The sequence below is a fragment of the Platichthys flesus genome, chromosome 18 (assembly GCF_949316205.1).
Source record: "Platichthys flesus chromosome 18, fPlaFle2.1, whole genome shotgun sequence".
Taxonomy (NCBI): Eukaryota; Metazoa; Chordata; class Actinopteri; order Pleuronectiformes; family Pleuronectidae; genus Platichthys; species Platichthys flesus.
Window position 1 is genome coordinate 12,082,752 of NC_084962.1, and position 13,754 is coordinate 12,096,505.

A 13,754-nucleotide genomic window follows, 5' to 3' on the forward strand; every position below is an offset into this window, starting at 1 on the left:
AGAGAAATCCAAAAGAAGAAACCGATGAAGAATTATAAGTGGCTCAAGGAAAATGAAATATATGTTAAGCCACTCAAAATTCAGATCAACTTCCGTAGAAGCCATTTCTATGTTACTGAAAGGAATAGGGGTGGCACAGTGGTACGGTGGTTAGCACCCGCGAGGGGGTTGAGGGTTTCCTTGAGTTCCACAAGTTATATATTTTGTCCGTCCAAACCAGGCTGCTAAGACTTTAACTTCTCTCTACACTTAAAGGTCATAATAAGTCTTTCCCTGTTACTCACCCCTAACCCATTCTTCCAGGTCACTATGTGGCGCTGTTGGATGTGGCCCTTAATCTTGGCCTGGGTGTCCATGGCAACCCCGACGCTCTGCCAGAGTGGGGATGTAGACTGGGGTTCAGGCTTTGGCTTTGATCCCGCCGTAATGTCCACCAACGACACGTCGCAGGCAGCCGGCGACGAGCCTGTGAGGATGAAAAACAGCCGTGACTCTCACACATCAGCAGCACTTCCATCACTGTCTCCCACTCTGCACCACGAGCCCCAGCCGGACAGGTGCTCGCTCCACTTCGCCACCGACGCCGCTCTGGCGCGACGGCTGAAGGCTCAGAGAGAGGAGCTGGCTTATCTGCAGGCCCTCCAGCACGGGAACCAGGCGGTGATGGAGAACTTGGCTCAGTTTGTGGGGGCAGTGGTGGGAGATCAGAGGTACGAGGACGTGATCGAGGAGAACCTCGTCGGCATAAAGGAGGAGCACAAGAGGTGTCGGGAGGTGGTGGAGAAGGCTGAGGACGATCTGGAGAAGCAGCTGGAAGGAGACGCGTTGGACACCCTGGCTGGGATGCAGAAGTGAGTGCAGGAAAATTATCGACTGAAATGTAAACCAGGGTTAGGCTTGTTTTTTTGGTGTCCTGAGGGGGGGGGGGGGGGGGGGCGGTGTTATTGGCTGCAGTTTGTCTTTATCGTCCAGACTTTAACTTTAGTGTTTCCTCTGTGGGGGGGTTCAACATTTTCCTTCATTTCCCAGAGAAGTCTTCATGGATCTTGAAAAACAACCTGGCAAATTCAGGGGATAGATATCTATCAGTGTGATTTGATTTGATCCAAATAAAATATGGTAAATTTAAACAGTGGTTTCAAAAGGGGACTGTTGGGCCTTGGCGGTCAAATACACACACTCTACTGAGGGACATTCTAGTTATATTCAAATTCTTCTTGGCTTTTCAGGGATGTGTGACCACAATTTTTTTTTTTTTAAATAAGTAACTCAAACTCAATTAGTATGAGATTTTAATGAAATTAAATATGTCCGACTTTGGTAATCACCTGAAATGCAGCAGTGGCAGAGGCAGTTTATATTGCTGGGTATCCTAAGGACCATCTGTGTCCACAGATACAGATATTGCACAAAAACGTGCAATAATGTTTGAGGAAACTTGTTTTTGCCTTCTTGTTGCTTCCTTCAAGCTTTCATCAGGACTGATAACAAAAATGGAGCCGAATGCGAAGTCCACAGGAGTAGGGTTCATTACACAGAGTTTAATCTGACTCACAGGTTTGGTGAACAGGGAGGCTAGGATCCGGCAAAGGTTTCCAAAAACACACAGGCAGAGGGAGGGTCAATAAAGAGAGTTAGGTCAAATTCACACTGGGAATAAACACAGGAGATGCTGGTTCACTCTCAGAAGAACTGACCAGAACAAAAGAAACACACTAAACACACAACTGACAACTACACCAGGTGAAACTGACTGAGGCCAGGTAATCACAAAGGGAGGGAAACCAGACAAAGACAGGAAGTAAGGTGCTCTTAAACCTAGTGGTGACTACAAAATAAAACAGGAAGTTATAAACTCAAAGTGCAAACAACTGAGATCAAAATCCAAACAAGGCCCAAATCCATAAACACAACAATGAGTCCAACAAAATGTAAGCAAAAGTCCACAACACAAAAAGGCCATACAACAAAAACACAAATCCAAACTGAACCTCAGCTCCACAAACAGTCTCCTCAAAAAGATGATGACACCTGTCTCATTACATTACATGTCACTAAATGTTTTTTTTTTTTACTGCACTGCTCTAATCTGGTGAGATGCCTCCCTCTCCACAACCCCCTGTCATACACACCCTCCCAAGTTGCCGCTTTATTTAAACTTCAAAGATTTCCCATCTCTCCCTTTGCCTGTCAGCATCTCTGCTGCCCCGCATCAGTATCGAAGCCTGTCGATTCAGCCCCTCCATCACCCGAGCATCCACCTGTGAGCTCCGACAGGTAGTTAAAGATATTTTCTCATCAGTCTCCAGCGTATCTGGGGAAGTGATTAAGTCGGAGCCAATAAGCTAAACTCTAATTATGTTCTGCTGCAATAAACATTTCAAACTGTAGCTGTCCCTAAACATGCCTGATTGTTTTCATCAAGATCCATGAATCATTACCATCGCTAAGGATGTTATGTTTTCACCTCTGTCTGTTTCTCAGTTATTAGTATAACAACATTTGGGTGCACATCCGTATCAGGGTGCGGATCCAGGAGTTATAGATTAAGATTATGAGAAAGGCAATTTAGGAACTACTCACTCCTCTTATAATACATAAATTGTCCTCAGCTCTTCTTTCGCTGACTCAATCTTTCTTCACATCTTCTTCCTCCCCTTCTCTCCACCTGGTAACCTGTGCCGTTGTTTGTCCGGAGCAGAATCAGAGAAGAGTCCTCGGCTTTCGACGCCATGCACCGTGCTGCCGCAGACATCGCCAACAGGCTGGAGAGCTCATCGCAGGCCCTGCAGGCCTCATTCACCAAGCAGCTAAAAGAGATCAACAAAATCCATCGCTAAGCAAGAGTTCACACGGCTTTTAAACATATCGTCCTCTAACTTTGTGGAATACGTTGGATTTCCAGTGTGAGACTCAATAAAAAGAAAATAAACCTTCCTGGAATTATATAAATATTTCTGCAATACTGAGATACAACAATGTGTCAAGGTCAGCCATTCCATCGAGTGTAAGAATCGACTGAAAGGAATGTAGGTGGAACTTTTTTCTTTTTTCCTTTCACAGAAGCTTGTGACCCATAAAATCCCTCCGATTATTCCTCATCCAGGTTTATTCCTGAGGTCAAACATGGCAGCAGTATGTGGCTGCAGCTTTGAGCCAAGGTAAATGTGTTTATGGAACAAACCAGATTGGCCTTCAGAGAGCAAACATAATGACTGTGTTAGTCTTCTCCAGAGGAAGCTGTGGGTCGGCCATCTGGTTCAAGGTTGAGGATGGAGGCCGGCACACGCTTAAGATGACGAGTGTGTTTCAAAGGGGATTTTGTTTTTGCAACAACAAAACAAGAAAACTACCACAGGGACAAGGATATCTGTGTTTGGAGGAAACTGTGCAAACGATAGCTGTGGATGAGGGACAAGATTGTAGAAAGGATTAGACGGCTCCTTTCATCAGGAAGAATTATACAGGTTCTAAGCTGTTAAACAAAGAAACTCTGAATATGCACATTGTTTAAAAAGAGATTCTGCACGATCATGTGTTTGTTGGATTTGAAAAAGTCAGAGTAAAGAATTCGTTTTACTTCCAGTGCCACTCCTCATCACTATTTTATGATATTTGTAGCCATAAAATGTTTAATAATGTGAATTTGTATGTATAGTTAACAGCAACAAACAACACATTGGCCAATTGTGTACTTGTTTGGAAGCTCAAAGATGTTTTATGTTGTCATTTGGTGACGTGTTTGCAAAGCTTCTATTCTCATATTAATCCTTTTAGGGAAACTTAAACTTCACTCAACACATTCCTTCATGTAATCTGCTCTCTAGCTTATTCAACAGCTAGTGTGTGTGTGTGTGTGTGTGTGTGTGTGAGAGAGAGCGAGAGAGAGAGAGAGAGAGAGAGAGAACACAGAGAGAGAGAGGGAGGGGGGACTGCTGTCAGTACAAGAGGAAGAGACGGGAAACGCTCAGCTGTGGCTGTGTCTTCTCTGGGAGGATGTTGTGCTGTTTTCCGACCTAATGAACCCGAGTGGTCACTAACTAATCTTCTACTCACGGGGAAGAACTTAACCAATTTAAATTTGAATGGATATCAATAAGTTAGACCAATGCGTAAACCTTTGGCACCGTGCGCTAAAAGGTGGATAAGCTGGTATATTACGCAGCAGCAAAACGCTTTGGACTGTGGTTCCATGGACTAATGGGCTACTTGCAGTTTGAAAAATGACCTTGGTCTGTTCTACCGTGTAACGCTGAGGCTCCCAGGACAACCACCGACTGATGGATAGTTCTCCGGCTCAGTGCGCGAAACCAGAAGGTGCAGCAGCCGCTCTCGTCCCCAGTGCGCGGTGCTGGAAGTGAGCAAGGTGACCGGCTAGTGGTGCGGAGCTCCAGAGGAAAGAGGCGGTAAAGTTATCCTGAAAGAACCATCAGCACACTCTCACCCTCCTCATCCTCCTCCTCCTCTTCCTCCTCTTCCTCCCGTGGCAGCAGTTGTCCGGACATGCCTCCCTGCTGCGAAGATGACGGACTCTGCTCACACAGCACGGTGTCGAGGTAACGCGTGGCAGGATGGGAACACCACCGAGGAAGTTGGACTCGTCTCTGCTGGAGGAGAAGATGCTTCCGTCCAACCACCTGTTCTCCTGGAGGACGGCTGCAGTGTGGTCGATCCTGCTCTTTCCATCAGGTCAGTACTCTCCTCCAAGATTTCCTCCCGGTTCCTGTGCGCGTTTCACCGTGCGGATCAGCCAGCAACACGGTGACCGCATGTGGAACTCAGGAGAACCAAAATGTCACGTTGAAGCTGAGCATTGAGCAAAGTCTGTCTCTGTGAGAGCTGCGTTTTCTACTGACATACAAAGGAATATATATAAAAAAAGAAGTAAACTGCCTGTCAATCTTACCCACAAAGCTCTTATAATGTATCATGTGCCAAAGTATGTTTTTTTATTTGAGTCCCAACCTCAGCTAACTCTGTCCCTCAGCCTAAATTGTGCACCAAAAATAAATAAGCTCTTTTCCACTCCATTTAAATTCAAGAAGATCTCTTTCTCCTCCACAAAAGAGTTAATACATGAGCCTTTGTTCTTGACCACAATAATTTGGAAACGGTCCATCAGAAGCACTGTATTTCACAAGAAAATATAAGTTCAAGAGAAAATATTTCACACAATTAAGCTACAACAGGCGTTTAAATTGTCACGAGACTCAAACGTGTAAGAATGAATTACATTCACTTTATTGTAAGAATATCGGTTTTTCAAGAGCTTTTCTGGACATATTTGTGGAACAATGGAAAATGGCCTGATGAACAATGTTTGCCCATCACCCATTCACACACATTCATAAACTGCATGCAGCACTTTTTCCATCACACATCACGCATCACTCGTTCACACAGCCGTCAGGGACAATTTGGGGTTCGGAGTTTTGCCCAAGGACACTTTGGCACGTGTAATGAAGGAGAGGGGGGTTGAACCGCCGACCTTATCATCTGTGGACGACCCGTTGTACCTCAAAAATAGGTACACAAGAAACAGTGACTATAGTTCATTTCCACTTTGAATCCATCAAGTAAGATATTAAAAGCTGTTGCAGGAAGTCGATTCTGGAGCCTCTATTTGGGTATAGACTATCTACCTGGTTTAATGTCTTTTCATATCTACAAACTAGTCCTCCCTCAGATGTGTAGGATAACACATCCTCTCCCTCCATCTCTTCATGCTACACCAGTCCAACGAGCTGGTTCTTGATCTCATGCTAGTGCGTCATCTCAACGCCTCTGACAGAGCTCGTCTCTCCTTTGCAGTTTTAACTCAACTCCCTGAACTTTAAGTATCTGACAGCCCAATATGGCCAAGAGTGCCTCTGGCCCGAGAAGCTGCTGACTCGATTCCCCCAAACCGGTCAGTGTTTCATCCACCCTCGCCAAAGGGGAGCTTGGCCACACTCCAACATCCACGGCCCCACGGTGTGCTGGATGGTCGGGAGCTGGCAGGAGGCTTTGATCTATGGCGCCCAAGACCCCCCCCCCACACACACACACACACACACACACACACACTCTTCTCCCCCACATCTGGTCCTTTCCCAGGTGCAGCGACAGATGAGCACGCCCACACCCTGACTGTCAAGAGGGCAGATAAGAAGTCTCTGGTGCACGCTTGTTTGCCAGACGGAAATTAGTTCATGATTGCAGGAGGTGAGCCAGAGTGTACCCTGGGCAAATTAACAGTGAACTTGCATACTATTTACCATTTAGAATATCTAATACTCCTAAAAATGTGTTTGCCCAGAAACCCTGCACACATTTTTCAAGACAAAATTGCCAGATGGACGGATGCTCTCAAGCTTTTCTTCAGGATACTGGACCGGTCTTCCTCTGTTAAAGCCCCTGGAGACAAAGGGTTAGCTCAGGCAATAAATCATTTAAGTAGATTTGCATGCATCCTTCTGGGAATAGTTCTGTGCAGCATCCTCTGCCGGACCCCCCTGGCTCTCCTCCATTGGTCTGTCCCACAGTTAGGGGTTGTAAGGACTTGTCATTGTTGGCTTCAGAACTACAACTCACCTACGGACAGGTAATGAGGTGGCCTTGGCCAAGCAGCCGTGACTGCTGCCACATGCAGGTGGTTCAAGGTCTCGTTTTGGGATCCTTGATGGCAGCACACTTCATTGGGCAGCGTGATACACACTGGGATGCCAAACAGAGCTGCCGGGGGGGGGGGGCTGCGGAGGCTACATTAGAATCCCAACAGATTTTTGGGATTCATGTGGTTTGGTTGTGATGTGATGCCTTTTTCCACACTTACATTGTGGCCACACACTTCTCTAGGTTGTGTGCACTGCAGTAACCAAGTGGAGACCAGGGGATTCTCTCTGCTCATCTAAACATCCAATAATCAGCTTGTAATGCGTTCAGGGGGAAATACACTCACCCACTCTCTTAACTGCATGAGTCTCTGTCTGACCATTGGTCAAATGCCCTGGCCCAACGCCACACATAATTTCCTACTAGTAAACTAAAGACGTTCTAAAAAGAGATTATTAGTTTACCTTCAGACGGAGGCCAGGGTGGCTGCTTCCCTCTTGCCTTCATTAAGCCAAACTAACAGGCTGATGCTGTATTCTCATGTTTATTGTCTAGAATATGACGAGATAGAATCCTCTCTTCTAGTTGTCCTCTAGTATTTGTTTCCATTTTGAACTGTTCCTTTAATGTTTAAACGAGAGAAAGAGACTAATCCAGATCCAAATAGCGTACACGTCAAAGTCTGAGTGATAAATCTGCTTGGTTTAGTTTATCGCTGCATATATCAGCTCATCAATAACAGGTCCCGGCAGCACAGTAATACTAAATAAATGTTAAGAGCACTTTGGAAACAGTGCCGCCATGACAAGGTGTATTATAAAGTCTCCCAACCATTGAGGACTTTTCTCTTTTCATTTGTCACTTAAGCTGTACATCTCAGTCAGTATTCTAACCATCAAGTATCAGTTGAGATGTAGTAAATATACACAGACGTCGTCATTCTCTGCTTCAAGAGAGAAAATCGTCCGTTAATTGTTTTATGCATGGGTTGTAACAGAGTGACAGGCAGCTCCACAGTAAACACCCTCGACTACTGAGAAATTAGCTCACCTCCACTTAACACCAGCAGCAGGTAACGATGTGTGTAATTGACTCTGACGACACTGATGAAGGTGGAAGCTGTAAAACCCCCAGGGTCGGGATTCCTGCCCGATTTGATTCCGCGGGGAAATAACACAGGGACTCGAGTCAGAGCTGGTTCACAAACCTGTCTGGTCTGCGTTGACAGAATCCGTCTTAACAGGCACCTCTCAGAATGAGGCCATAATAACACTTAAGGGATAAAGAGGGAGGCAACTGTGGAAATGGTGCTGGTGCCGGGGGAGAGGAGAGACCTTCCTGCAGGCGACCTCCCCGCAGGGAGCTCAGATCAAGAGATCAGAAAGATTTGCTCCGATATGGAAAAGTCAATAAGATGCAGAAACACAAGGTTTTCACAACACACACACACACACACACACACACACACAACATTGCAGAATGTTTTACTGCCGTTGGTTAAGTGAGGATTAGGTGAGAGAACATGGATTCGATGCCTTTACACAGTGCAACTCCCTTACTCCTGTCGTCTACCATTGAATTATGTTCCCTGTATATAACACCATCAAATACTAACTGTTGAATGCCAGTTTAAGCAGTGTCATAATATTACAATTTAATGTAATATTAACAAACTCTCGTTGTATTTTCAAGACAGCTGTTTTTTTATGTACTACAAATTTAAAAACTGAAATAAGACGGGAGTGCAAGTAAATAAAATCTGGAAGTCTATTAGTGTGGAACGCTGAATATATGTGACCGAGTTATGGTTGGACGATATGGTAAAAACAATTATATAATATTATAGAATTAAATAATATATATCAAATCGATAAGTATCACTTTTAAAGTATTTTTATATTCATGAATATTATTCAATTTAAGTTTAAAGACTATTTATTTGCTCATGAGTGAGGGTTGTGGTCCTAAAGTCTTTCTAATGGCCAGAGGAGGCGAATATTATATTAAAGGATATATATGGACTTTAGTTTGATTAAAACTATATTGTGATAACCGTTTACATTGCTTTATCGCCCAGCTCTTTTCAAAAGAGAGACCAATAAGTGTTTAATAATTCTGTGTCCACAGTTCTCTGTTATGACAAGTCGCACACGCATGCTGAGGATGATCTCTTCAAGACGCTATTCGCCGGATACAACAAGTGGTCGAGGCCCGTGCCCAACATCTCCGACGTGGTCATTGTCAAGTTCGGACTGTCCATCGCTCAGCTCATTGACGTGGTGAGTCAACACAAGCTCTCACACATTCATTTCAGGAAAGGTCACATTACATGTCCTCATAATAAGGTTATTCCCTCTTTTGGAGTTTGTTTAATCTGTGACCTACGGTGGCCCTGAGAGCTCAACACTGTGCAACTGAAGAACACACACGCAAATACACATAACAGATAATCAAATGAAGAATACAACCATGTCAGTTCAACGGCACATGCATTACAAATACACAAATACATTTAAATAGGAAAGCATGCTGTAAAAACATGCAACACAAACAAATATATAACTCTCAGTCCAATTCAGATGTTTTAAAATGAGTTGACATTTTAATAACCCTGTTGGATTAATCACTTTTTGAGTTTACTGGAATCGTTTCACTGTCATCAGTGTTAACAGCAACGTGTCTCTTTATTTGGTTGTGTTGTGTGTAGGTGTTGTGCGTCTGAGCCCTCTGGGCGATTGTGGCAAACACATTTAATGAAAATGGGTATGTTTATACATGAATTTAGTTTGCATGTGTCGTGTTTCAAGGTCAAACTAACTAGATGACAGACTTTTGTTTCTTTGAAGAGCAATAACCTATTTCTACAACTTTTAATGAATGTGATTAAAATGATTGATACTTATTTGCTCTGTATTTGGGAAAACTTGGAAGCATATATATATACATTTTTTTGTGTGTTTTTTTTTAACCTACAAAATCAAACACAAGCTTTGGAAAAAATAGATGATGCACCTTAGCCATGTCACAGCGTAAACTTCCAGATCACTCCACAGTCGGTGAAGTTGCTGCGAGCTGTATTTGGGTCGTCTTTGACAATCCTCCAGAAACCTCTCTCACACACACACACTTGTCTGTTCTGCGCCTCAAACTGACAAACTCCGTCCCTCTCTGTGTCTGTGTGTGTCTGTCAGGATGAGAAGAACCAGATGATGACAACCAACGTCTGGCTTAAACAGGTTAGAACATAAAAAAATGTGTCACTGTTTATTTATTATTAAGATTTTCTTTCTCTAACAGGGGATTTAATGATATAAAAAAATGTAATATGAAAGTGACATTTCTGAAGACGGGAATCACTCAAATGACATTTAAATGAAGGATCACAGCAAAATCACTTGTGCTGTCGGTTTCCTCCAGGAATGGAACGACTACAAGCTCAGCTGGAGACCGTCCGACTACGACAACGTGACGTCCATCCGAGTGCCGTCAGAGCTCATATGGGTACCAGACATCGTCCTCTATAACAAGTGAGTCAGATAAAGGTCGCAGAGAAGTTAAAAACAACTAAATCTTAAAACAAGACTGCAACTTTCAGTCTGCAGATCATTCTGTCGAATTACTCTATAATCGTTCGTCCTAGAAAATGTTAGAAAATAGGAAATAGTGGCCATCACATCGATTTAAGATCATAGAAAACCAACTATCACATTTGAGAATCATGGCCAAGAGTTAGCGTTTTGCTTAAAGGACAACTAATTGATTCATAACTAATCTTTTTACAGGTTTGCTTAACAAAATATTGATATGAAAGGAGTTTTATAATTAGGACAAGACAACTCTTCCTGTCTATTATATCTGGTGAGAGGTTGGCGCCATCTAGTGGCTTCAAAACGAAACTTTCTGTTACTTTATTCTATACCTGTTTTTTTTTTTATTAACAGATTACACACAGTTTTGTCTTTGTCTGTAACTACAACTACTAATAACTATCCTATATGCACGAATTGCTTTAGTGTGAAATCTGCTGTACTGTGAGATGTAGTACTTTTACCACAAACCGCCCCCTCCTCCCGTCGTGGAGATTCACCAGAGAGGGTTGATGGTGCGGTTCTGCTCGGTGGAGCCTGTGCAATCACAATCTGTGAGTGAAATTAGAAAAGGTGCCAGACGGATAAAATGATAAGGTGTGTTTATTAAGTCTTCAGCTGAGGCTATGACGCCATTAAAGCGATGAATGGAAGGGGCATACTTATACAGAGGGTTATTATTATTGGGAACTTCATAAACACTTTTTACTGGACGGTCTCTGCAGCTTTTAAAACTTTAAAACCGAGGTCTCCTGTTTTCTGTCGCCACCACTCACGTGGCCACGTCTGTCTTCCCAGTGCCGACGGGGAGTTTGCCGTGACCCACATGACCAAAGCCCACCTGTTCCACACGGGTAAAGTCCGCTGGGTCCCTCCGGCCATTTACAAGAGCTCCTGCAGCATCGACGTCACCTTCTTCCCCTTCGACCAGCAGAACTGCAAAATGAAGTTTGGCTCCTGGACCTACGACAAGGCCAAGATTGACCTGGAGCGCATCGAGAACACGGTGGACCTGAACAACTACTGGGAGAGCGGCGAGTGGGCCATCATCAATGCCGTGGGCACGTACAATACAAAGAAATACGACTGCTGCCACGAGATCTACCCGGACATCACCTACTTCTTCATCATCCGGAGGCTCCCCTTGTTTTACACCATCAACCTCATCATCCCCTGTTTGCTGATCTCCTGCCTCACGGTCTTGGTTTTCTATCTGCCGTCCGACTGCGGCGAGAAGATCACCCTGTGCATCTCTGTGCTGCTGTCCCTCACTGTCTTCCTCCTCCTCATCACCGAGATCATACCCTCCACGTCCCTCGTCATCCCCCTGATCGGCGAGTACCTCCTCTTCACCATGATCTTCGTCACCTTGTCCATCGTCATCACCGTCTTCGTGCTCAACGTGCACCATCGCTCGCCCAGCACTCACAAGATGCCCCGCTGGGTCCACACCGTGTTCCTGGACCTGATCCCCCGCTGGCTGTTCATGCGGCGGCCCGCGCCAGACGTCCGGCGACGCAGGCTGTTGCTGCTCCAGCAGGAGACAGCCGCGATGAGGCGGCAGGTCCGGGTAGCCGGGTTCAAATCCGGCCTCAGCACTTCGGCCAACTGGTTGAGGGACGGAGCCGCGTCCAACGACCCTGACCGAAGCTGTTATGAGGACTTAGAGCTGGGGACGCTGACTTCGTATTTCTCCTTCCGTCCTCCATCGCCCAGACCTCCAGGGTCGACTCCTCCGCAGCAAAAGAAAACCCCACAGAACAGCCAGAACCGACAGGAGGCGTCCGGAGGGACAAAAAGACAGTCGGCAGGGGCCAGGGTCACTCCCACTCAGAGGCCGACCAAAGTAGAAAATACTGTATCGGACTCCACATTCCTGCTTTCACCCAGTGTAGTGCGGGCCTTAGAGGGGGTGCACTACATTGCAGACCACCTGAGAGCTGAGGACGCTGACTTCAGTGTGAGTATTAACCTCTATCATCTATCATCCTTCCCAATTACAAACAGTATAAATCCCAATCCATGAAGATGTCCTTGAACATAGAGAACAGGGAGTTCACTGGCACCACATAACAAGTATCTGTTCCTGGACCTGGATTTAGTACAAACAACTCAATAGTCATCTTAGATAGTATTGTAAACTTATAAAAAGACTAAGAGACAAATACATATGAATACAGGGCTTTCTAACCAATTACTGAACTATTCAAAGGTTTGGCTCCAGCAAAGTCTTTCAAATTAGATTTCCAATTTACTGCTGTTTTATTTCATTCCTTGCTTCCTCTGTTCTCTTCTCCTCAGGTGAAGGAGGACTGGAAGTACGTCGCCATGGTCATCGACCGCATCTTCCTGTGGATGTTCATAATTGTTTGCCTGCTCGGGACCATCGGCCTCTTCCTGCCGCCCTGGCTCGCCGGCATGATCTAGCGCTTGAGAGAAAGTGCTTGAGAGAAGAACTAAATAATACCCACAACCAGCGTGTGGCCTCATCAGCTCATGACTTCACAAAACCAAACCGAAATCGGGAAAGATGTCAAACTTTTTCTGTTTAGTGGCTCCCGTGACATCCAAATATGTTTTACTCACATGTTGGTTTCTTCTGAGTTCAGAGCCCCTGGTACTGGCAGGGGTCCTCTGGGTTTAGTTTGGAGCTGTGTGTGAAGAAGTCTTTGAGTTCAACTACTTCTTTCTCAGACCACAGATCGCTCAAGGTCACTGGGGTTAACCTCTACATACACATGTGTATTAAAAATAGAAAGCGGTTTTCCAAATACTTTTCACAGTTCTGGTCTCTAGCAGTAGTAAAAATAAATACAGCTGATGCAGACAGGATTTCATGCAGTACTTTTAGAAGTTTTCAGCCCTGTTGATGCCTGATGAGCTGCTGACAAACTACAGCTGGGTAGAAGTACTTTAGCAGATGTTTGAGAGATGAAATACTTTGATGATCCATGAACGTTATTCATCATAAAATGGGACGACATAAAACTCCCTTCGGTTATTACATTTGGACCAAGTGTAATAGATATTGATTGGGCTTTGTTTTTTATTAAAAAAAATTGTTATCTTCTCATAATTAAACTTATGTTTTGAATGATCATACAGTATGATAATAAATACCACGATGAAAACTGTTGAAAGGCCTGTCATGGCATTTATTGAGAGTAAACGAGCACTGTTGGAACACCTTCGTGTTTCAGCCAGAAGCATAAATGACACTTTCTTCTTGACATCTCATTTTGACCAGTTATTCAAATTATGAAAAAAAAATTATATAAAATAAGTATTTTTATCCAAGTCTTCACGTTAATATATTTATGGACCGCACGCTGAAACACACAAACGTAGATACACACAAAGTGCAGCAGGGAGAACAATCCAAACCCGAACCTGTGTGATATCATGTAAGACAATTCAATTTTACAGCCATTCAACTTTTGTGATGATGCAGGTTACTTTTGATGAGTTGATTCAACTGTGTGGTGATTTCAGAGGCCAAGTGGTTTTATGTTGCTGCATGGGATTACATTATATTACTGTACAGGTTATGCCTTTATTGTGTCTATCGCCTAT

General features: G+C 44.3%; 2 protein-coding genes across 2 annotated transcripts; both read left to right on the forward strand.

Annotated features, from left to right (window-relative positions):
* Positions 1-290: 290 nt before the first annotated feature.
* si:ch211-142k18.1 (uncharacterized) lies at positions 291-2,863 on the forward strand. The gene is made up of 2 exons (XM_062412120.1): positions 291-851; positions 2,702-2,863. Exons 1-2 carry the CDS (start codon positions 310-312, stop codon positions 2,838-2,840), a joined length of 681 nt encoding a protein of 226 aa, XP_062268104.1. The 5' UTR covers positions 291-309; the 3' UTR covers positions 2,841-2,863.
* Positions 2,864-3,990: 1,127 nt separating this feature from the next.
* Positions 3,991-13,618, forward strand: chrna2b (cholinergic receptor, nicotinic, alpha 2b (neuronal)). The gene is made up of 6 exons (XM_062411297.1): positions 3,991-4,689; positions 8,722-8,873; positions 9,786-9,830; positions 10,012-10,121; positions 10,980-12,141; positions 12,483-13,618. The coding sequence occupies exons 1-6, from the start codon at positions 4,572-4,574 to the stop codon at positions 12,606-12,608; spliced, it is 1,713 nt and encodes a 570-aa protein (XP_062267281.1). The 5' UTR covers positions 3,991-4,571; the 3' UTR covers positions 12,609-13,618.
* Positions 13,619-13,754: the final 136 nt, after the last annotated feature.

Bases quoted from the DNA above. Each gene is read 5' to 3' on its own strand.
- chrna2b (XM_062411297.1), top strand. From the start codon at position 4,572: ATGGGAACACCACCGAGGAAGTTGGACTCGTCTCTGCTGGAGGAGAAG. The intron at 8,874-9,785 runs GTGAGTCAACAC...TGTGTCTGTCAG, and splicing joins TCGCTCAGCTCATTGACGTG to GATGAGAAGAACCAGATGAT. The intron at 9,831-10,011 runs GTTAGAACATAA...GGTTTCCTCCAG, and splicing joins CCAACGTCTGGCTTAAACAG to GAATGGAACGACTACAAGCT.
- si:ch211-142k18.1 (XM_062412120.1), top strand. From the start codon at position 310: ATGTGGCGCTGTTGGATGTGGCCCTTAATCTTGGCCTGGGTGTCCATG. The intron at 852-2,701 runs GTGAGTGCAGGA...TGTCCGGAGCAG, and splicing joins ACCCTGGCTGGGATGCAGAA to AATCAGAGAAGAGTCCTCGG.